At 34.7% G+C, this 23,205-nt stretch overlaps 1 protein-coding gene across 2 annotated transcripts in view; it reads right to left on the bottom strand.

Annotated features, from left to right (window-relative positions):
- The window catches only part of PTEN (phosphatase and tensin homolog), a 99,529-nt gene that overhangs the window by 60,742 nt on the left and 15,582 nt on the right, over positions 1–23,205 (bottom strand). For both annotated transcript variants that reach the window (XM_043926808.1, XM_043926807.1), the window contains exon 2: positions 9,758–9,842. In XM_043926808.1, the coding sequence (XP_043782743.1) occupies positions 9,758–9,842 (85 nt within the window). The remainder of the gene's footprint in view (positions 1–9,757; positions 9,843–23,205) is intronic.

The following is a 23,205-nucleotide window of genomic DNA, read 5'->3' as shown; positions in this document are numbered from 1 at the left end:
TAATAACTGCATCAAAATAAAACTTTTATGGATCAAAGAACAATATCAACATAGTAAGAAGGCAACCAATAGGATGGAAAGAAATATTTGCAAATCACATTATCCAGTAAATGATTAACACCCATCATATATAGAACTCAAAAACAAACAAACAAAAAATCCAATTCATAAACTAGCAAAGGGCTCAAAGAGACATATCTCCAAAGAAGATATACAAATGGTAACTAAGCACATGAAAAGATGCTCAGCATCGTTTATCATCAGAGAAATGCAAATCAAAACCACAATGGGATATCACTTTATACCCATTAGGACAGCTATTATCCAAAAAACCCCTAATGAAGAAACAAAATAAAAAACCCCGGAAAATATCAAGTGTTGGCAGTGAGGGTTTGGAGAAGTTGGAACACTTGTGCGTTGCTGGTAGGAATGTAAAATGATACAGCCACTGTTGAGAACAGTACAATAGCTCTGCAAAAAAAGCAAGCATAGAATGACCATTTGATCCAGCAATCCCACTTCTGAGTGTACACTTAAATTCAAACTACAGATTCAAACAGCTACTGGTACATCCATGTTCATATTAACATTATCTACAATAGTCAATAGGTGGAAGTAACCGAAGTGTCCATCAACAGATGAATAGATAAACAGAATGTGGTATATACATATAACAGAAAGACACATGCCACAACATGGGTGAAACGAAGTAAAATAAGCCACAAAAAGATAAATATTATATGTTTCCACTTATATAAGGTACCTAGAATGGTCAAATACATAGAAACAGAAAATATAACAGTGGTTCAGGGGCTGGAAGCAGGGGAAATGGGAAGTTACTATTTAAATAGTACAACATTTCAGTATGGATAAAATAGTTTTAGAGATGGACAGTGGTGATAATTATACAAGAATGTGAATATACTTAATGCTACTGAATTGGACAGTTAAAAAAAAGTTGAAATGATAAATTACCCTATATATATATAATATACCATAATAGAAAAAAAATACTCATCTCCCATCACTCTTCATCCTCAAACCCATGTTTTTTCCCCAACAGTAACTACCCTCCAGTATTAGAATTCCTTTTCCTGGTATTTAAGTCATCATTTCTATATAAGATAAACAACAGTGCTTCTTGTAGATTTATCAATTACCTACATATTTTCTGCCTTGGTTGAGAAGGCTAACAAAACCAGTAGTATTCCCAACACACGCTTCACTTCTCTTAATCGCCTTTAAATGGTAACATCACAACTTTGGGTTAAATCAACAGATGTTAAAATTGTTTCCTGTTTCTAATTCACCAAATTTCCTAAGAATCTTATGATATTTTCTCCCAGCTAATATTATTTCATTACCCACCTATACCGTCCTTCCCTGAAAGCCTTCCGTCCTACTGCTCTAATCAGAACTGGTTGCTCTTTATCTTTGTGGTATTGTTGTCACCCTGGGACTTGACTGTGGTTTCTGAGTTGGATTCTCCGTTGGATTCTCAGTTTGTCGAAGCCCTTTTCTTTTCTTTCATGGTTTCTCTCCCTGTTTTCCTAGGGCACATCATCTACTAATCGCCTAAGAGATGTTACAAGGAAAAATTTTTTTGTTCAATCCATTGAGTGTCTTTTTTTCCTACTCTTTCACTTGATTGATGGTTTGGCTGGATATAGAATTCCAGGTTGACTGCAGAACATCTGAAGTGCTGTTCCTCAATATTCTATCTTTAATTCTACTGCTGAGAAGTTAGATGCTACTGACATTCCTCAGTTCAGTTGAGTTCAGTCGCTCAGTCGTGTCCGACTCTTTGCGACCCCATGAACCACAGCACGCCAGGCCTCCCTGTCCATCACCAACTCCCAGAGTCCATTGAGTCGGTGATGCCATCCAACCATCCCATCCTCTGTCATCCCCTTCTCCTGCCCTCAATCTTTCCCAGCATCAGGGTCTTTTCCAACGAGTCAGCTCTTCGCATCAGGTGGCCAAAGTATTGGAGTTTCAGCTTCAACATCAGTCCTTCCAATGAACACCCAGGACTGATCTCCTTTAGGATGGACTGGTTGGATCTTCTTGCAGTCCAAGGGACTCTCAAGAGTCTTCTCCAACACCACAGTTCAAAAGCATTAATTCTTCTGTGCTCAGCTTTCTTCACAGTCCAACTCTCACATCCATACATGACCACTGGAAAAACCAGATTCCTAATCCTTTCTAAATGACCCTGAAAGCTTTTGAGAAATTCTCATTCTTCTTGGTTTTTTTTTTTTTTTAACTTCTTAATAATTTGCCTGGTGTTGACCTGTTTTCACTTACTGTGCTTGGCACTATGTAGGTCTTTTCAATCTAGAGACTCAAATCCTTGAGAAATGTTCTAGTATGATACCAGAAAAGACTTTCCTAGATGATTTCCCACACTGAGTGGGGACCAACACTGTTAGGCCAAACAAGGACATCAACAGGCTAAATGAGCCAGGAGTTTCCAGTGTTTGTCCTCTGATATAGAAGATTTTATGGTTATTAAGGAAATCAGCTTTGGAATCTGAAAGACCTGTCCTCAATCCTCAGCCTATTCTTACCAGCTGTGGCAATTGGGGAAGTTAGCTTCTTTTAAACCATCTAAGAAATGGAGATAGGTTTACTGTAGCAATTTAATATGAGAACACACGCAAACTGCTTATGCAACAGTAACACATATATATAAATAAATGCAAATAAATGTCACCTATTATTAACCTAACAGAAATTGGATTGGTACAGATAATTTAATCATTGTCAAATCCATCATGGCTCTGTGATTTGTAAAGAATAAAAACCAACAAAAGAAGTAAGAGTCGTCTCTGAGGACAGGGTTTTCTTCTGGGGCGATAAAATGTTTCAGAACTTGACAGAGGTGGTGGTCATAAAACATTGTGAAAAAAAAGAAAAAACATTGTGAAGACACTAAATGTCCCTGAACTGTACACTCTGAAGTGGGCGATTTCATGTTATGTGATTTGCATCTGAATAAAGAAAAAAAGGAAGCAAGAAACAGAGAGGCAATGAGGGAAGAAGTCAAAAGTTGTTGGAAAGGGAGAAGGGAATTGATATCCTCCTAAATTATTTTTGAAGCTTTCCTATAAATAATCTTTTTTAAACCTTTTTAAACTGAATAACCAATAATGGTAATGTTGAGAAAACAAATGTGTCCTTTTTTTTATTGAAAATCAACGTAAGGTTGATTGAGAGATCAGTACATGATTAAGAGAAGAATATTTGAAAAGTTTCTTCAGGAAGAAAATGTATAAAACAGGAAAAGGGAAGATGGACTTTTGAATCTGCAATATGGCTGCTTATACACAGGTGAAAAAGCTGATCTTTCCAATAAAAGAGGAGGAAGTAATTTATTTCCTAATGACAGAAAAGAGGAAAATATTGTTACATGCAACTTTTTTCATTTCAACATTTCCAAAATTGTGCTCCATGGAACACTGTTGAGAGAAATGTTATTTATTATACTACAAAGGAAAAGAAAGAGATAAAGGGGAAAGGAAGGAGGGGAAGAAAAGGGGAAAGGAAGGAGGGGAAGAGAAAGGGAAAGAAATGGGAAAAAAAAAAAAAGGAAAGGAACATGTTAGAATTTCATTTTGGGAGAATTACAATGCAGAATAGCACATTAAAGGTTCTGCAGTAAGAAAGCCAGTTCACCTCTATTACACTTACACTTCTATGATTTATTACATACAGAACAATTCTCAAACTATGTCTGCTAAACATATGAAGCATCACCAATTTGTTAAAGATTGCCTAGATTTATACAGGTAACATATAAATTATTAATAGATAACTTCACTATTAACCTGAGAAATAAAATTAATGTACATATCAAAGAATAATAAATCACCCAAATAAAACATTGTTTCATATTACCAACTGGTCAGAGCAAGAATTTTAGAGGCAAGAAAGAAAGGAGAGAGAAGGCAGTATTAAGATGAAAAGAAGAAAAAACGATCTGCGAAGAGCTAGTTTTTCAATTTCCGTTCTATGAAATGACCCTGTCTTGCCCTGTCAATTCTAACTCCTTATTAAAGAAAACACCTGCAGTAAAGATAGTAAAAAAATTTCAACTTGGTTCACTTTTCCTCCGCTCTTATTTTTTACATTAATTCCTGATCCCATGAGGTAACCTCAAAAGGAGAAGTTAAATATTTGAATACCTCAAGTATAAAATCTTACATTGCTGTAACGAATTATATCCATAAACAGTTAAAACTTTAAGCATGAAGGTATCTGGAATATGTGTTTTACTCAAAGCAATAGTGTACAGCAACAACAAAGTCTGAATTCTGCACAATATTTCTTGTTTGGGGGAAAATCATAGGAATCATAGGAGATACACGGGATTAAAGAAGAAAAGGTAATTTTAAATACTCTTTAGATATCCCAGTTTCTAAATCCCAAAGTTTACTGTTAACAGAAAAGATATAAGAAAATAAAGACATTTTTCACTGAGGTGTTACCATCTTTGAACCAAAAAAAAAACAAAAAACAAAAAAAATCACTACTGATTAGTACTAGTGTCTCCAACATCACGAGAAATGCTAGACTGGGTAAAGCACAAGCTGGAATCAAGATTGCTGGGAGAAATATCAATAAATTCAGGTATGCAGATAACACCACTCTTATGGCAGAAAGCAAAGAAGAACTAAAGAGCCTCTTAATGAAAGTGAAAGAGGAGTGAAAAAGCTGGCTTAAAACTCAACATTCAGAAAACTAAGATCATGGCATCTGGTCCCACCACTTCATGGCAAATAGATGGGGAAACAATGGAAACAGTGTCAGACTATTTTTTGGGGCTCCCAAATCACTGCAGATGGTGACTACTGCTATGAAATTAAAAAATTCTCCTTGGAAGAAAAGCTATGACCAATCTAGATAGCATATTAAAAAGCAGAGACATTACTTTGCCAACAAAGGTCCGTCCAGTCAAAGCTATGGTTCTTCCAGTAGTCATGTATGGATGTGAGAGTTGAATTATAAAGAAAGCTGAGCACTGAAGAATTGATGCTTTTGAACTGTGGTGTTGGAGAAGACTCTTGAGAGTCCCTTCAACTGCAAGGAAATCCAACCAGTCAATTCTAAAGGAAATCAGTCCTGGATATTCATTGGAAGGACTGATGCTGAAGCTGAGACTCCAATACGTTGGCCACCTGATACAAAGAACTGACTCATTTGAAAAGACCCTGATGCTGGAAAGATTGAAGGTGGGAGGAGAAGGAGGACAGAGGATAAGACAGTTGGATGGCATCACCAACTCAATGGACGTGAGTTTGAGTAAACTCCAGGAGTTGGTGAGGGACAGAGAGGCCTGGTGTGCTGAGGTCCGTGGGGTCGCAAAGAGTTGGACACAACTGAGTGACTGAACTGAAGTCCAATATCGTGCAAGTCATTCAAGGAAATCAATTATCTAAGTACCAGAGATGGTCATTTCCACGGAGAGGTTAATCCTAACACACAAACTACTTAAGAATTATTCATTTTCATTTTAGCTCATAGGAAAAGATACATCTTCCTTCATGGTCACTGTTCACCCTTTCTCATAAACTAAGGGGGGAGGGGTAAACTGATAACAGCAGAGCATTACTGGCCATTTATCCACTGATCAAAAAAAAAGAAAAAACAAAACAAGTACAGTATAGTTATTATCTTCAGTTGATGATTTTTCATTTTTATGTGCTGTAACCATTATTCACTAGGGTGACAAGACCAGTTGGTGACAAGATCAGTTGGCTAAAGTAACCACTGGATAAACCTTTTTTTAAGAGTGACATCTGAAAACGTCAAAAGCTAGATAAAATAAACTAGATACATTAAAGCAGACAGAATAAACCTCAACCGCTGTTCCTGATTACAAGCCAAATGTCTATGAATCTTAATTCAGAGGCATAACGGTAGAGGTTTCTGAAGTCAGAAGATGACAGATTTTCAAAATACTTCCCAGCACAGTATTTTCTTGATGGAGTTATTATAACTTAACGTTGTATAGGAAGCAGTGACTAAAACCATCCCAAATGAAAAGAAATGCAAGAAGGTTGTCTAAGGAGGTTTTACAAATAGCTCAGGAAAGAGGAGAAGTGAAAAGCAAGGTTGAAAGGTAAAGTTATATCCAACTGAACACAGAGTTTCATAGAATAGCAAAGAGAGATAAGGAGGCTTTCTTAAATGAACACTGCAAAGAAGTAGAGAAAAACAATAGAACGGGAAAGACCAGAGATTTCGTCAAGAAAATGAAAAGATCAAGGGAACATTTCAAAGAAAGATTGGTACAATAAAGGACAGAAATGGCAAGGACAACAGAAGCAGAAGAAATTAAAAAGCAGTGAAAAAGAAAAAAGAAGCGGTGGAAAGAATACACAGAAGAACTATACCAAAAATGTCTTACTGATATGGATAACCATGATGGTATGGACACTCACCCAGAGCCAGATACCCTGGAATGTGAAGTTAAGTGGGCCTAGGAAGCATTACTACAAACATATTCCAGCAGAACTATTTCAAATCCTGAAAGATGATGCTGTTAAAGTGCTGCACTAAATATGACAGCAAATTTGGAAAACTCAGCAGTGGCCCCAGGACTGGAAAAGAACAGTTTTCATTCCAATTCCAATCAAAGGCAATGCCAAAGAATGTTCAAACCATCATACAATTGTGCTCATTTCACATGCTAGTGAGGTTATTCTCAAAATCATTCAAGCTAGGCTTCAGTGGTATGTGAGCTAATAACTTTCAGATGTATAAGCTGTGTTTAGAAAAGGCAGAGGAACCAGAGATCAAATTGCCAACATTCACTGGATCATAGGAAAAGCAAGAGAATTCCAGAAAAACATATACTTCTGATTCATTGACTACATTAAAGCCTTTGGGTGTATCACAACAAATGGCGGAAAATTCTTATAGAGATGGGAATACCAGAACACCTTACCTGTCTCCTGACAGGTTTACCTGTTGTAAACAAGGTAAACCTGTTGTCAAGAAGCAACCATTAGAACCTTACATGGAACAATGGGCTGGTTCAAAATTGGGAAAGGAGTATGACAAGGCTGTATATTGTTAATTTAACTTATATGCAGAATATATCATGCAAAACGCTGGACTGGGTCAATCACAAACTAAAATCAAGATTGCGGGGAGAAATATTAACAACCTCAGATATGCAGATGATACCACCCTAATGGCTGAAAGCGAAGAGGAACTAAAGAGACTCTTGATAAGAGTGAAAGAGAAGAGTGAAAGAGCTGGCTTAAAACTCAACATTCAAAAAACTAAAAGATTATATGAAGATTTATAACTTCTCTATTAACTTTTTGTTTTAGAAATAATAAAGAAACTGGGGCGGGGGGGAGGGAACAACTAAGATCATGGCATCTAGCCCCATCACTTCATGGCAAATAGAAAGGGAAAATGTGGAAGCAGTGACAGATTTTACTTTCTTAGGCTCCAAAATCACTATGGAAGGCAGCCATGAAATTAAAAATGCTTGCTCCTTAGAAGGAAGGCTATGAGAAACCTAGACAGTGTATTCAAAAGCAAAGATCTCACTTTGCCGAGAAAGGTCTGTATAGTCAAAGCTATGGTTTATCCAGTAGTCATGTATGGATGTGAGAGTTGGACCATAAAGAAGGCTGAGTGCCAAAGAACTGATGCTTTTGAACTGTGGTGCTGAAGAAGACTCTTGAGAATCCCTTGGACTGCAAGGAGATCCAACCAGTCCATCCTAAAGGAGATCAAGCCTGAATATTCACTGTAAGTACTGACGCTGAAGCTGAAGCTCCAGTACTTGGCTACCTGAGGTGAAGAGCCGGCTCACTGGAAAAGACCCTGTTACTAGGAAAGATTGAAGGCAGCAGAAGTGGGCAGAGGATGAGATGGTTAAGTAGTATCACTGACTCAATGGACATGAATTAGAACAAACTCTGGGAGACGGTGAAGGACAGGGAAGTCTGGTATGTTGCAGTCCATGGGTCAAACACATTGTAGTGACAAAACAATACACCACCACCACCAAAGATCCGATGATCATGTGTAAATCATACATACAGAGCCAGAAACTGGACTTATCAGTAACCCGAAAGATATCAGTCAGCCTCAGTATTAATCCACAGTCAGAATAAACACATTCACATTCAGAAGAGAACAATGCAGAAATTAGCACATCAAATTAATTTACCACAAGGATACTCTTACAGTGACTGGAAAATGTATCTAGAGGAGAGCTCAAGAGTATTCATACTCTTTTTCTATATGAGTATCAATCTGACTTGTTTGAATTAGTAGTTGGTTGAATATAGAATTACAGTAATGTTAAGTAGATCAACTTTAGAAATGTTTCTTCTAGGCCATAAAGAGGCCTAATAAACACTCCTTCACCGAAGCAGCAAACATATTTCATGACAGCACTGCTCGTTTCCCAGATTCTCCATCTCTTGAGTCAAAATTTACTTCTCTTAATCTTTTTGCTATCAATCATTGTATTTCCGTAGATTGGTATTAACACTGACTAAGCCGCATCAAGCTGTTGCTCCCATTCTTCCATTGTGTCCTGTTCAACTACTAGAAGGCAAATTCATTTCTTAATCGCAAGCTCTTAAATCATTCCTGTGACAGCCTCATGTACCAACTACAAAGTAGTTTGGGAGTTTTTCTGTCAATACTGAAGTTTAATTCTGAACACAATATAAGCACTACAAAAACCCAACTGGATACAACTCAATACTGCAAAAATGTAAACATACTTTGGTTCAAAGCAAATTGCTAAAAACTAACTACTGAAAAAAACTATGGTTGGCTCATATAAGAGTATATAGATAGTTTTAAATACTAAGACAACTATTTAAAAAGAATTCTATATCTGCATAATGCTTTATAAAGTGCTTTCCTGCCCATTATAAAAATTTAGTTCTCATAACCACCACACATTTAAACTGGAAGTCTCCAAAAAGGATACTTTTGAAAGAGAGTACAAGGAATGATAGAAAATTTAAACTTTTAAAAGCCAATTACACCTCCTACTGACATTTTACAGTTTATTTATACACATATTTTTTGCTCTGAAATTAGAAAACATTGACTATTTACAAAGCAGACACAAATTCCTTCTCTCATAAAATATATTACGTACTCTTAGGTCATAAATGTATTTAAGGCTATTTAAATGAGCCTTGAGAAATATTACTCAGATATGAATGATAATTCCTTTTAAAAATGATGAAAAACTGAAAAGCAAACACCCAGGCTTTGGTGTCTAACAAATTCCTTTCCAGATCCCCTGTACTAAATACTTCTCCAGGTCCTTTGTACATTTATGCCTCATTATAAACTGTTCTATGTAAAATTACATCATTTATGTATACCCTAGCATAAATAAATTTAAGTGAATAAATCCACTCAAGGATTTTAAGGCTAATACCCAATTGTGAAATAAAAGACAAAAGTCATAGTGCAATGGAACCCAGATATTAAACTGATGAGGGGCATTTTACAGAGTCCATGAAATCATAACACATATACCTGATTATGCAAAAAGTCAGTTCTTATCTAATGAGTTTTATCCCACTGACGCCCAGTAGGTACATGAAGCAAAATAAACAAAGCAGTTATAGATCAACATAATAAAAATAAACTTAACATCAAAAAGTACATGTTTTTCTGTGGTTTAGAAATTTTCCTAAATGAAAATACAACATGAATATATACCAATATTTGAAACAGAAAATTAAAAAGTTCTTACCTTACTACATCATCAATATTGTTCCTGTATACGCCTTCAAGTCTTTCTGCAGGAAACCCCATAGCAATAATGTTTGGATAAATATCTGCGTGCTTAAGTTAAGGAAATATGCAACAGTGCAAACCACATGCACACATTTTAAAACATTACCTCACTGAAATATACAATGCAAACTGCATGTAAATGTTTTAAAACATTAGCTGATTATGAAAAGTTTTCCCCACTACAAACCATGTTAATAATAACACTGTCGTATGTATTTACTTATAAGCCATCATGTGTAATGAAGAAATACAGGTAAATACACTGACCCCAAAAAATATCAATAGCAACCCACTCCAGTATTCTGGCCTGGAAAATCCCATGGATGGAGGAGGCTGGTGGGCTACGGTCCATGGGGTCACAAAGAGTCGGACATGATTGAGCAACTAACACACAATCAATCATATGACAGTGATTTTTAAATTCTACTCAGTATGTTTAGAATGCATCTAAGATAAAAGGTAACTTTCATATTTACAATACTAAAATATCCAGACAAAATCCAAAAATCAAAATAAAAACGAAACAAGAAACAGCTGCACAATTTCTCATTTTTCAGAGAAAAGTAGATACAGTTAAGAGTTAGAAAATTAGATTTAAGAACAGGTTATTCCTCTAATCAGATACGTAAACTGGACAACTCACCTAGACTTCAATTTCCTATTCTACCTGGTGAGGAGGTTGAGAAAACCACAATGATGTATCTTAACCCTTGGTATTGATGATGATAATACTGAACTGAGGTAGAAATTTAATCTCATATCCAAACAAGGTAATCAATACTTAGCGTGGCCATTCTATTAACTTATATACAACAGCTGCATAAAACAAACTTGTATACTCAAGAAAAATTTATATAAAACTATAAAGCAGCACAGATTATCCACATATCTGAGTATTTTGCCCATCAAACTGGCTCTCATTTCTTGAGTGCCATCAAATCTCATGATTTTCTGACACAGATGTTTCAAACCAGCCAATCTTAACTGCTTTAAACCACTCAAGACTATCTCCAAAGCTATATGCTCACATATTGGACCCATTTATCTTCCAAATACAATACAAAATTCATCAAATCCAGTGCCTTTCTAGAGATCTTTTTAATTTCTGCTGGATTCACATTAGTGAGCTTATTTCAGTGTTATTTTCAATCCAAAATAACTACTTAAATTACTAAAACCTTTCATTTTGATACTGTAATTTAAGAAAAGATTACCTATTTACTATATGTTCTACATAATTATTAGTACTGCTTGGACAGATCTACAAAATATTTTAAAGAAAAAAAATGTGCATAACGGTATATAGTATGCTACCTTTGTATAAAGAAATACTTTATAAACTAATTTTTTACACATATATTTGCCTGAATTGGAATGCTCCAACACACATACAGATAATTGAGAGACTAATAAAAATGGTTGCTTCATAGAGAAGAGGAGGGCAAGGAGGCAAGCACACACTGAAACAAATCTGATTAAATATCAAATTGGTAACCAGGAGAAAGGATTTATTTCAAGGGTTATCTAGACACTGTAATTTTACTGTACTTCTGGGCAGGAAGTTTTCTAAGAAAAAAGAGCTACAAAGAAATTTTAAACTTTTCCAGTAATTTCTAATGACATCAGTATTAGTATCTTCAAACTTTTCCTTTAATATTATAGGAAAAATCAATGAAGTTATGTTAATAACTTGAAGGTTTGTAATTATTACTGTAAGAGAAAAGAGATAACATTATAAAATCAAGAAATCAAGTAATAACTGAAAATATTAGTATGAACTCATGCTTGCAGACATGTATGTTGTTTAGGTCTTTCCAAAGAAACAGCCTAAGAGTATGTCACCTGAGCAGCAGTAAACACCTCTAGAACCCTGATTTCATCTTTAATATCATACTACACTGCTGCCGCTGCTGCTAAGTCACGTCAGTCGTGTCCAACTCTGTGTGACCCCACAGACAGCAGCCCACCAGGCTCCCGTCCCTGGGACTCTCCAGGCAAGAATACCGGAGTGGGCTGCCATTTCCTTCTCTAGTGCATGAAAGCGAAAAGTGAAAGTGAAGTTGCTCAGTCATGTCGACTCTTCGTGACCCCATGGACTGTAGCCTACCAGGCTCCTCCGTCCACGGGACTTTCCAGGCAAGAGTACTGGAGTGGGGTGCCATTGCCTTCTCTGATCATACTACACTGCTGCTGCTGCTAAGTCACTTCAGTCGTGTCCGACTCTATGTGACCCCAAAGACGGCAGCCCACCAGGCTCCTCCGTCCATGGGATTTTCCAGGCAAGAGTACTGGAGTGGGGTGCCATTGCCTTCTCCTCATACTACACTAAAAGGTATCAACTCCTTGAAAAAACAGTTGATGTCAGATCTGGGGCAGGGAAGGTACAGGTAATATCTTTCTGTGCCAGAAAGCAAGGAAAGCATACATACATTAGTGGCCTATATCAAACATACATAGAAGCTAGCATGAAGAATGGCTAAATTCGTGACAAACTGATCATCAGAGAAAAAATGTAAGTGGTAGTAAATCAAAGAATCCTGAATAAAATGGAAATAAATCCCCGAGTCTATAAAGATACTCAATACAGAAAAAGTTATAACAAAACAAAAAATTATTTTCACTTTTAAGCTTTGGTAAGTGTCTACTGGAAGTTATTTTCTTTACTTTGAAATTGGTAAAGGGAGAGATAAAGAATTTCTCCTACTTTTCCTGTAGGAACTCTATTTCAGGGCAACTCAATAGCTCCATTTCATAAAGCAAACACAACAGAAAACAGCAGTTAATAAAAATTAAAATTTTAGAAAATCAATTAGAATCAGAAAAATCAAACTTTGAAAGCCCTAATAAAATTACTGACTTAGGCAAGGATCAACAAATGGTACTAAATCAATAGGTGAGTGGATAATAAGGAACTGAACTTTCTAACAGAGCCAAAGTAATACCACACAATATATCTTCTAATGTAAGAAAACACCACATAATGTATCTTCTAATGTAAGAAGACAAACATAATTGAATAACACACAGAAAAGACTGTCATCACCCAATTTCAGTGGTCAATCTCAGCATTACCAAGCAAGTTAAGTAGAGATCACATAACTTTCGATGTGATGCAATAGGAAGGACACAGCATCATCTATGAGAGCCAAATTATCTTCAATCTGAGAATCCATGAAGCACTTATATATAAATTTTAATTTACCAGATATGAGATAGAACAAGCTAAATGACATTATGTGTATAAACTGGACAATTCAGAAAGTCTGTAGGACATGACCCAGTATCTTTCAAATTATCTTTTTAAAAAAAATCCAAGTATGATTTCAAAGCTGAAGAGGGGAGAAATGGGTAGCTGTCCTTGATTTATAGAGACTTAGGGTTTTAAAAGCCAAGTTCACTGGTACAATCAACCCTGTTCTGGTTACTGTTTCAGACCAACCAGCCACTAAGGATATTTTTGAACCAACTAGAGAAATTCTAAATATGATCTAAGTATTGGCTGAGATGAAAATTTACAAAAATGGATAAGTAGACATTACTGACTGGGAAAAAAAAAAGGTTTCAAAAGAGAAAGTACAATGTGATACTATTTTAATAAAAGAAAACATATACACCATACCAGTATAATTAAAATATGTAGACAGAAAGATTACAAAGTACTAAAGTACTAAAAATTGAAGTACAAAGTACAAAGATTAAAGTACTAAAGGTAATAATATCTAAGTAGTAGGAATATAATTTTTCCTCATTTTTGCTTGTTTTAATATGATCACCTATACTGTTTGTATAACAGGTTTAAAAAAACTGTTTTATAATCTAATTATCTCCAAATCTATTTCCTAAGTGTCGTCACAAAATATTGTCTTACCCTGTATGACTTACAATCAGCTTTGTATGTAGCTTTTTAAAAAGCTGAATTTCTTTAATAAATAATAATAATAAAAGTATATAGGCCATGAATAATTTTTGTCACTTTAAGAATACATAAATTCACCCTCAACCTCAAAGGGTTCCATTAGGATCATCATTTTTAACATCACAAATATTAGCTATCATCTATTATTCTCACATAAGAAAACAGCCCCACCTAAAAATCTAATTCCTAATTACCAAAATGTTTTAGGTATCCACTCACCAAAAAAAAAAAAAAGGAAGGAGACAAGAGGCTCAAATCAAGCCTCAAGCACTACAACTCCTGAATATGAATAATCTTTATTTTTTAACTGTCTTATAGAATACAAACGTAAGAAAATGGAAATTAAGAGAAAAAAAATGAGGCAGCAGTAGGGAACCCAAAGCAGTGGCAACTACCACAAATCTGGAATTTCTAACTAAATAATTATAAATACATTTTACTGAAAAATATAAACTGAAATTATGCCAAGGTTTTCTGAGCAAAACAACAGAAATTTTTTATGTAAAAAAATTTTATTACTACTAACAAACTTACCTAACCATTAATTTCAGTGGGAATGCTAGTAAGATTCCAGCCTTACAGGAAAGCATATAAGTGGGAGAAGGGATAAATTAGGAATTTCAGATTTATACATACACACTACTATATACAAAATAGATAACCAACAAGGACCTACTGTACAGCACAGGGAGTCATATTCAGTATCTTGAATAACCTATAATGGAAAAGAACCTGAAAAAGAATACATATATGTACATACATACATAACTGAATTACTCTGCTGTACTCCTGAAACACTGTAAACCAATTGCATGTCAATAAATTTTTTTAAAAGCACAGAAATATAAAGCCCCTTGAAATGCAGTCATTTTAACAAAGACTAAATTTAGATTTATCCTTGTACTATGAATATTAACAAATAAAGTAAATAATGTTGCAAAGGGCTTGGTTAACTTACTTAAGAAAAATACTTGTCAGTAACTACACATGAATGGGGATACTCATCAGCTCCTCCTTTACTCAATTATCCAAACACGCACTCAACATTCACATACTGAACATTGTACACAGGAAACTGAGAACATAAGTCTAAGTAAGCAAAGACTACCGCACTCTAGGAGTTCCTATTCTATCAAGGAAGACAGACACACAAACCTACAACTACGCCAAAGTCCCCATTATATATACCTAAGATCAAGATGTTTTAAGAGCAAGAAAAAGGATTAATTCTGCAGAGGTAGAGAGAAAGTAGCTGATATGTTAGAAATTACAAAGTAGGTAGGTGATGTTAGAAATCCTCAAGAAATAAGTCATACATCAGAAAAAAAGAAGAAACAAAAGCAATTACAACATTCTAAACGGACAGTAGAACAGATACATGGAAATACTGGGTTGGCCAAAAAGTTCTTTTGAGTTTTTCCATAGGTGGTATGGAAAAACGTGAATGAACTTTTTGACCAACCCAACACGTAAAATATTCAGAAAAAGCGAGCAGTCCAGTACAGCTCACACACAAAGCTTTATGCAGAAGGTGGCAGGACTGACATTAGGTCTAGGTTTAAGGATGCTGTGACAGGAAGTTCAAGTCAATCAGACAGATAAGGAGTCAAAGGCCAGGATCAACATGGGAGTTTCTAGCAGAGCAACAACCCATGGCTCTGCAATCTCTTACTGAGCAACAATCCAATTCTTCCTTTAAACACAATTGAGGAATTTAGCCTTCTTAAACTTTCATTTTCCTCAGACTTACACCTTCCTTATTCATACAGTTTGAAATTTTACTCAACACTTTGGCATCCATCATAAATTAGATAAACAGAGACCATGTCCCAGACAGTATACCAAATACATTCTCATTTAATCCTAACAATCCTTTGCAGTAACATTACCACTTCACAGATGATGAAAGTGAAAGTCACTCAGTTGTGTCTGACTCTTTGCACCCCAAGTACTATACAGTCCATGGAATTCTCCAGGCCAGAACTTTCCCTTCTCCAGGGGATCTTCCCAACCCAGGAATCGAACCCAGATCTCCCGCATTGCAGGCAGATTCTTTACCAGCTGAGCCACAAAGGAAGCCCACAGATGATGAAACTGTGGATCAAAAAGAATGGTACCAAAGCCATCAGTAGTTAAGTTACAGTTCAAACTCATTATGTATGTAACTCCAAATGGAAGTAATTTACTAATCAAATATTAAAAAACTTCTAAAAAGACAACAGAAAAATCTACTGGTATTTCCAAAACTGATGTCAGCAACTAATGAGTCCTCAATTTTCAGGCAAACATTTCTCAAGCCAAGAATTGTATCAATAAATAAAATCTTTCTTACATACAACTTTTTGCTTTAAAATTTTTATGACATATTTTAAGATAATTTCAACCAAACAGGAATAACCGAGGGAGGAAATATTAGAATAGGCTTAACTTGCACTTACTGGATATTATTTTGAATAATAAGTAGAAGAGGCTAATAAAAGTACCCATCATATAGGGTTGTTTTAAGGATTAAATGATTTAATATATGAACAATGCCTAGAACATAATGATGTTTGTCATCAATTGAACACATGGTATAAAACTAGATCTTAAGAGCCCACTGTAACTGTTCAGCTGTTTTTCAATGACACTGACTTGCTGAATAACCTAAGCCTTCTAAAGAACATCAAAGCCGAACAGAAACTTTAACTCTTTCAAATCTTTAGCATATTGCTTTTTTATTTAACTTAAGAACATATGCAAAATGTAACTCCAAGGGGGGTGGGGCGGGAAACCTTTATTCCCCACAGCAGTGGCTGCTGCACATGAAATAAGGAGACAGGTAAGAAATGCATACATGGTCCTCTCCTGCCCAGGATGAACACCACCACAGTTACAGGAGATCCAATATACACTGGTAGTTCTTCCCCCCACTCCCCCTCCCTCAAGCAAACATGTTAAATTTGTTTTGTTTTGTTTTAATAGAGGTATAACTTAATACAACTAAATACACAGATCTTAAGTTGCTGGCTTATGAGTTCTGATAATTATACACAGTATATCGTATTTGAGTCAAGTGCTACAACAATCCTTCTCACATCACAGAATACTGTCCCAAAGAGAAAAACTTAATAATAATTAAGTTTTAAAATATAATAATTTTTAAAATACATCCACAGAAGTTGATTCAACCCATAACTGACCTATTATTCTTATAATGTGGCTATGATAAAAGCTAAACAATTTTTTATTGGCTGTTCTAAGCATCCAAGCCTAACTTAAAAAACTAAAAATATGTTCCAAGTTACCCCTGATTAACAAAACGTCTTTTAAAAAAAACTTGTGGGGGCTACCCTGGTGGCTCAGCGGTAAAGAATCCACTTGCCAATGCAGGAGACACAGGTTCGACCCCCGGTCCGGGAAGACCCCACATGCTGTACAGCAGCTAAGCCCGTGTGCCACAACTACTGAGCCTGTGCGCCCGAGAGACTGTGTCCCACAACAAGAGAAGCCACCGCCACGAGACGCTCCCACGGCAATGAAGACCCAGCACTGCCAAAAATAAATAATAACAAATTATAAAAAGCTTAAAAAAAAATGTGGGTTGAGATCTCATGAGTCTACCTTACCTCAGAAGTTTATTTGAGCCTAAGTTAATAGGGTTCATATGATAAATTTACCTTGAATTTTCAAATAGAGGATAACAACCAAATATAGCCCCCTAAGATATTTTGTTTTACTACTTTCCATTCTATTGCATATTTTATTAAAATGGTAAGGGAGGGAAAATAGGCCCCCTGAGCCTTATTTTATAACAATGTGTTCCTGACACAAAAGCTGAATCTTATTTTAAGCATAATTACTAACAGCAAAGCAGTTCTGAAAAGTTTCTCTGTAGCACTCCATATAGTATATATTAACAGAGATGCTTATCCCTTTACAACTTACAAACCGAAATGCAGTGTTAAACTACAAACCATTAACTATGTATTTTTCCTGCTATAATTATTTTTAGGAAAATTATTTCCATAAGTCACATAAAAGTTATTTTTAGAATTCTAGTTAGCTGAAAGGCGTGCAATATGAAGTTAGAAGCTATCCCATACATGGAACATGACAGGTCAAATAAAAGTGACATATAGACTTAGAGAGTATCAAAAAGTATCCAGAGCAAATCTGAAGTTGCCCCGCTCACAAAAGGAACATTGAGCTGAACTGGCAGCAGGAGTAAAGGAATCTTTTTAGTCAGACTAAAAAGAGAAGACAACAATCAAAAACAAGTTAGCAAATACCAGAACTTCACCATTTAATTTCATTTTCTAGGAATATCTGGAGCTTTTCTCGGCTTTCTGGGAGTGCTTTCAACTCACAGGCACTTAAGGCTCAGGTGAGAAGAAAAATTCAGCCATTGATTCATTAGTTACATCAGCTTCACATTCCTTTCAACAAATTTTAACAGGTTTAAATTTAACAAATACTTTCCAAATATGTCACAGTTATATCCACATTATCAACTTTTATAATCAAATTATGCTTTAAATACCAGCTATCCTCATAGACTTCTATGACTTTCTCATTTAATAAAAGATTTTTTATTTCTTACTAGATTTTTTTTTTTCCCTTAAAAAGTGTGTTAAATGTTTGGATCTGGTTTCTAAACTGATGATTCACACTGGGAGGAAGGCAGAAATAGAAGTTGCTTGAATTTCCCAGTTGACAAACTGTTAATTATTTATTATTTAAGAACATCTGCCCTAATACATGTCATATAATTGTCCCTCTACAAACCAAATTAATGCAGCCTAAAATTTTATTTTCTAAAGTGAAAAGGGCACAGAGGTACAAAAGCATGAACTACAGAAATAATGAGAAAGAATGCTCAAAAAGATGGGAATTTTAAGAATAAAGGAGAAATGAACAGGGACACTGGAAATATTTTCTAGGTGAAAGCCCCTGTTCTAAGTACTTAATGTATATACTGTTTTTTAATACAGAATACCAGAATTCTATCCTTAGTTTTGCAACTTTAAAGCCTAGACTTCAGGTTAAGTTACTGAATCTCTGAACCTCAAATACTGTTGTTTTTCTATAAAATAATAAGACTTGCTGCAATTTCTTCACTGGTTGTTTCAAAGATCAAATGAGATATGAGGAAATATCTTTAAATTATAAAACTGCAAAGGGGTCTACAGTTGTAAATAAGGGGCTATAATTATTTGAAGCTGCATAAGTTAGAAATGTCCTGGTTTTTTTTAGTTTAAATGTCTCATTACAAGGCAACTCAATACAGTGTCTTCATAAACAAATTATAAGAGGAATTTCAATATATTAACTTAAATTCACTTTAGCATAAATTTTAGGTTCCATTTAACACTTCTAAATTTTCTGCTAGTACTGCCAAACCAGAAAGCCAAATAACTGAGGAACTACTAAAGTTTTCTACTTCTCCAAGCAATTTAAACCTCTCAACTTTCTTTGATGTTTTTATACTATACCAACTCTTCTTGACAGAAAAGTTTACATAAATTTATATCTCACTTTGTAAATGAAAGCATCACATTCTTCAAAGGTAGTATTAAGAACTGCTAGTAATTCTTCCACTTAGAAGCAACTCTATAAGTTGGCTCACTTGGCAAGAAACTCACCAGCTGTAAGAGAGAGCTGTGAAGCTGCTGCACCTTTCTCTCTGGCAGTCCTGCTCTAACACCACCTTCTAAAAGCACAAAGCGAAGGAAAAAACTGTGCAAAGATCCTTGCAGTGGTGCTGCTTAGCAAATCATGATATTTAGCCTGATGAAATATTACCTGTACAGCTTTTAAAATAAGTACCCAATGACATAAAAAATGTTTATAAGAGAGATCACAGAACACTATGGAAACACTGATTCATAAGATCTAATTATGTTCACATGTACATTAACAGGGAAAGATAAATTCCAGTTGACAGATAAAACAGAAGTAACTTTTTTCTATTAAACCATTCAAATTTAAGAATAATTCTGAAAATATTTCAAGCCAGATACATTAAGATTCCACTGAGTTTTTAAAAAAAAAAATCTTTTTAAAGGAACAATGAAGGCACCATGAACTTTTAACTATTTAAATTTAAGCAAATAAGAACCACAGAAAAATATGTTCTCAAGTCACTGATGTGTGTATGCTTAGTGGCTCAGTCGTGTGTCCAAGTCTTTGAGATCCCATGAACTAATAACACAGAAAAATATCTTATCAAGTCACTGACAGTATGAGCAATACTCTTAAAATCCAAAGCATAATTTATTAGTGCATTGAGCTGAGGTGTTTAGTGTATTAGTACCCTCAACTAACTGAATCAGTTTTTCTCCAGAGTAGTTGTTAATTATGAAGTAATATATCCAACAACTGTTCAAGCCTGCATCTGTGAACCTCTAAAAATTTAAGTTGCTCAACTAGCTGGTTTTAACGAGTACACCGAACAATTACCTTCTTCCTAGGGCTCTGGATGAATACGATAAGACTGACTTCCTGTTTCAGAACTCTGCTGTTAAAATACACACACACACACACCCCTTCCCTACAGTGCTGCTCCCACTAAACAACATCTAAGACTGACTACTGATGACAAACAAATAATAACGCTCAAAGAGATTATCAGTTCAACAACATGCATTAGACACTGATCAATATTATAAGCTTGAACTAAGCCAAATACTAATTTTCTACCACAAAAGCTTAATAAAGCATATTAAGACTGTAAAAGTTTAAATTATTTCAATCCATTATTACACTAAAGTACATAAGAGGGTGTCTTTTATGCTCTAATATTCATACTCAATGTTAAGATTTATGCATTACTTCTGTAATATCATTCTATGATAAAAGCCATTCTTTTAGCCTTTATTTTAATAGAAGTAACTACCTAAAACATTAGTTTTGGCTACTCTATGGCTATGCAAAAAGATAAAAGGCCATTAATTTTTACAGAAAAAAAAAAGACATTCAAAGATGGCACAGGGTACCGAAGATGGCAAGGGATTTGTCAGTAGTATGACAATAAAAGCCTAGTAACATTCAGTGCCAATTCACTCAATATTAGCAAATTGCATTCTGGAAGAAAAAAAGATTCCAAGATTTGTAAGTGAATTGACCTTTTAGATACAATCATGAATAAATTTTCTAACATTCAAAACTACCACACACAAGCTAAGAAAAAAAAAGTTCTAATACAAATGTGTCTTCAACAAATGCATTTTCCTTCTCCTATTAATTCAGCCAAAACTGCAAAATTTTTAAATTTACTTCTAACAATCAAATCTACCTTTTAAAGAAAGTCATTAATTTGATCCATTTTAAAGGAGAAAAACTCCAAACAAGTGTGTACTTACTGCTTCATTTTATATTTGGCTTTAATATTATAAAATCTAATCTATTTCATAGCTTAAGTCAGAAAATCATTTAGAAATTACTTACTTTTTTCCTCAATCAGCAAAAATAGTGTTGCCTCAGTGCAGTATTTTAATCTGGGTAAGAACAATATGAACTAGAAATTCAGGCAGATTTTAAAATATGGAGGCAAACACACTGGCATTCGTTCCTCTACTGGTAAGAATCATGTTACTGACCTTATGGTAAGTGCCTTGTTCTAATACTGTATGATTCATATTCCCACTGGTGGTATTTTAACCATACCAATTTAAAACTGCTTGAATAAGTGTATTATCCAAAAGATCTTAAATTACATATTTGCTAAAATACTAGCAAAAATTCATCCTAAGATTTAATAAGATAGTTTTAGAATATACTAACAGCTACAAGAATAAGTCTACATACCTGGCTTTGAACTGTTATCACTCTTAATTCTAGACAGCATGTTCCATTTTAGTATGAACCCAATTATTGCAACTAGGGGAGGAGACACAATGACTGACCATGATTAATTATGAAATCTTCATATCCAAAGGAGAACACAGTAAAAAATCTTGGAAAATAATTAACCTGAAACATTAAAAAAAACTTAGTAACTTTTTCATCCAGTAAATAAACTTTTAAAAACACGTTTAACACAGAGAAAGACAAAAATACCAACAGTTAGATGGAAAGGAGAGAGATGAAGAGGGGAAAAGCTCTTATTAATACCTCACACCCTTTAAATACTATTAAGTAAACAGAACAGGTGAAGACTTTTAAACCTCGAGTATTTAGATAAAAAATCTCACCTACACATGCACCACACTCCAGGTAAGAGCTATAATTTACATATGTACTATCTATCCGTCCCCCCAAAAAAGGGCATCATTCTTTTCATGGACTAAATTTAATAATGAACAAATTCTATAAACTGATACTAGTAAAACAATTTACTTTAATCAGACATTAACTTTAAACTGGCAAGACATTTCTTACACAAACTAGAAGCCCCAGACACAAAGCTGCATTTGAGAACATAAATTCACAATCATATCTAAATATTACATCTGATCTTATTAATCACACTTGGCATGGCAGGTAATAAACTTCTCAGTAAAAAGCAATGTCAACATAATAAAGTAGATTAAAATTAATCAGATCCTATTAAGCCCAATATGCAATTTTAAAGATGTCTAAGAAATTCTAAGGGATGATAAGACATTAACAACTACTGCTGTGGTTGAAAATGTAACCCCAAGATTTTAAAGGAAACTCATTTACTAGCATACAGACAAGAAGTGAGCTACAGAAGAAAGCAAAGCACTTGAAAAATATTTAAGCAAATTTTTAAGAAATATTTATTCTATCCAATAACTGGTTGAGTTCTAGAATAATGAATTTCTATAAATCAACTCTTAGGAAAACTAAAGCTTAAAAACCTTATACAACCACAGTACCAAAATCCTGTATAACATAATATCTCAAGTTAAAACATTACGTTTCCACTTACATATCCAAACAATCTTAAGAAAATAAATGATGAAAGTCAGACTTTTAATATGTAATATTTAGTTCCCAACCACTATCTTCAAATTTTAGTAGAAAAGTATCAACACTGTCACAACCATTGTTTTATTTTTGCAAAAGCTTAAAATTTGATATTTCTTTTTAAAAATTGTAATTAATAGATGATTCCAAAAGGAGAAGTCTCAAAACCACTTACATCACTAGATTATCTTAACTTTTTCCTATATTTGTGTAACAGATGGCAAGCCTTACTTCTTGGACACTATACAATAATCACAATCTGTGTGACCTTTTCAGCACCAAAAGGAATCCAAATAGCCTTAATAACCAGTAACAGTATGGAGGTTCCTTAAAAAACTAAAAATAGAGTTACCATATGATCATTCAACCCCATTCCTGGTCACACATCTGGAGAAAAACAGGATCCAAAAGGATACATGCACCTCAAAGTTCACTGAAGCACTGTTTACGTTAGCCAAGACATGGAAGGAACCTAAATGTCCATCAACACAGGACTGGATAAAGAAGATGTGGCACATATACACAATGGAGTATTACTCAGCTGTTAAAAAGAATGAAATACTGCCATTTGCAGC

This window comes from Cervus elaphus, chromosome 15 (genome assembly GCF_910594005.1).
Source record: "Cervus elaphus chromosome 15, mCerEla1.1, whole genome shotgun sequence".
In the NCBI taxonomy this organism is placed as follows: Eukaryota; Metazoa; Chordata; class Mammalia; order Artiodactyla; family Cervidae; genus Cervus; species Cervus elaphus.
This window is presented reverse-complemented; position numbering and strand designations above follow the sequence as displayed.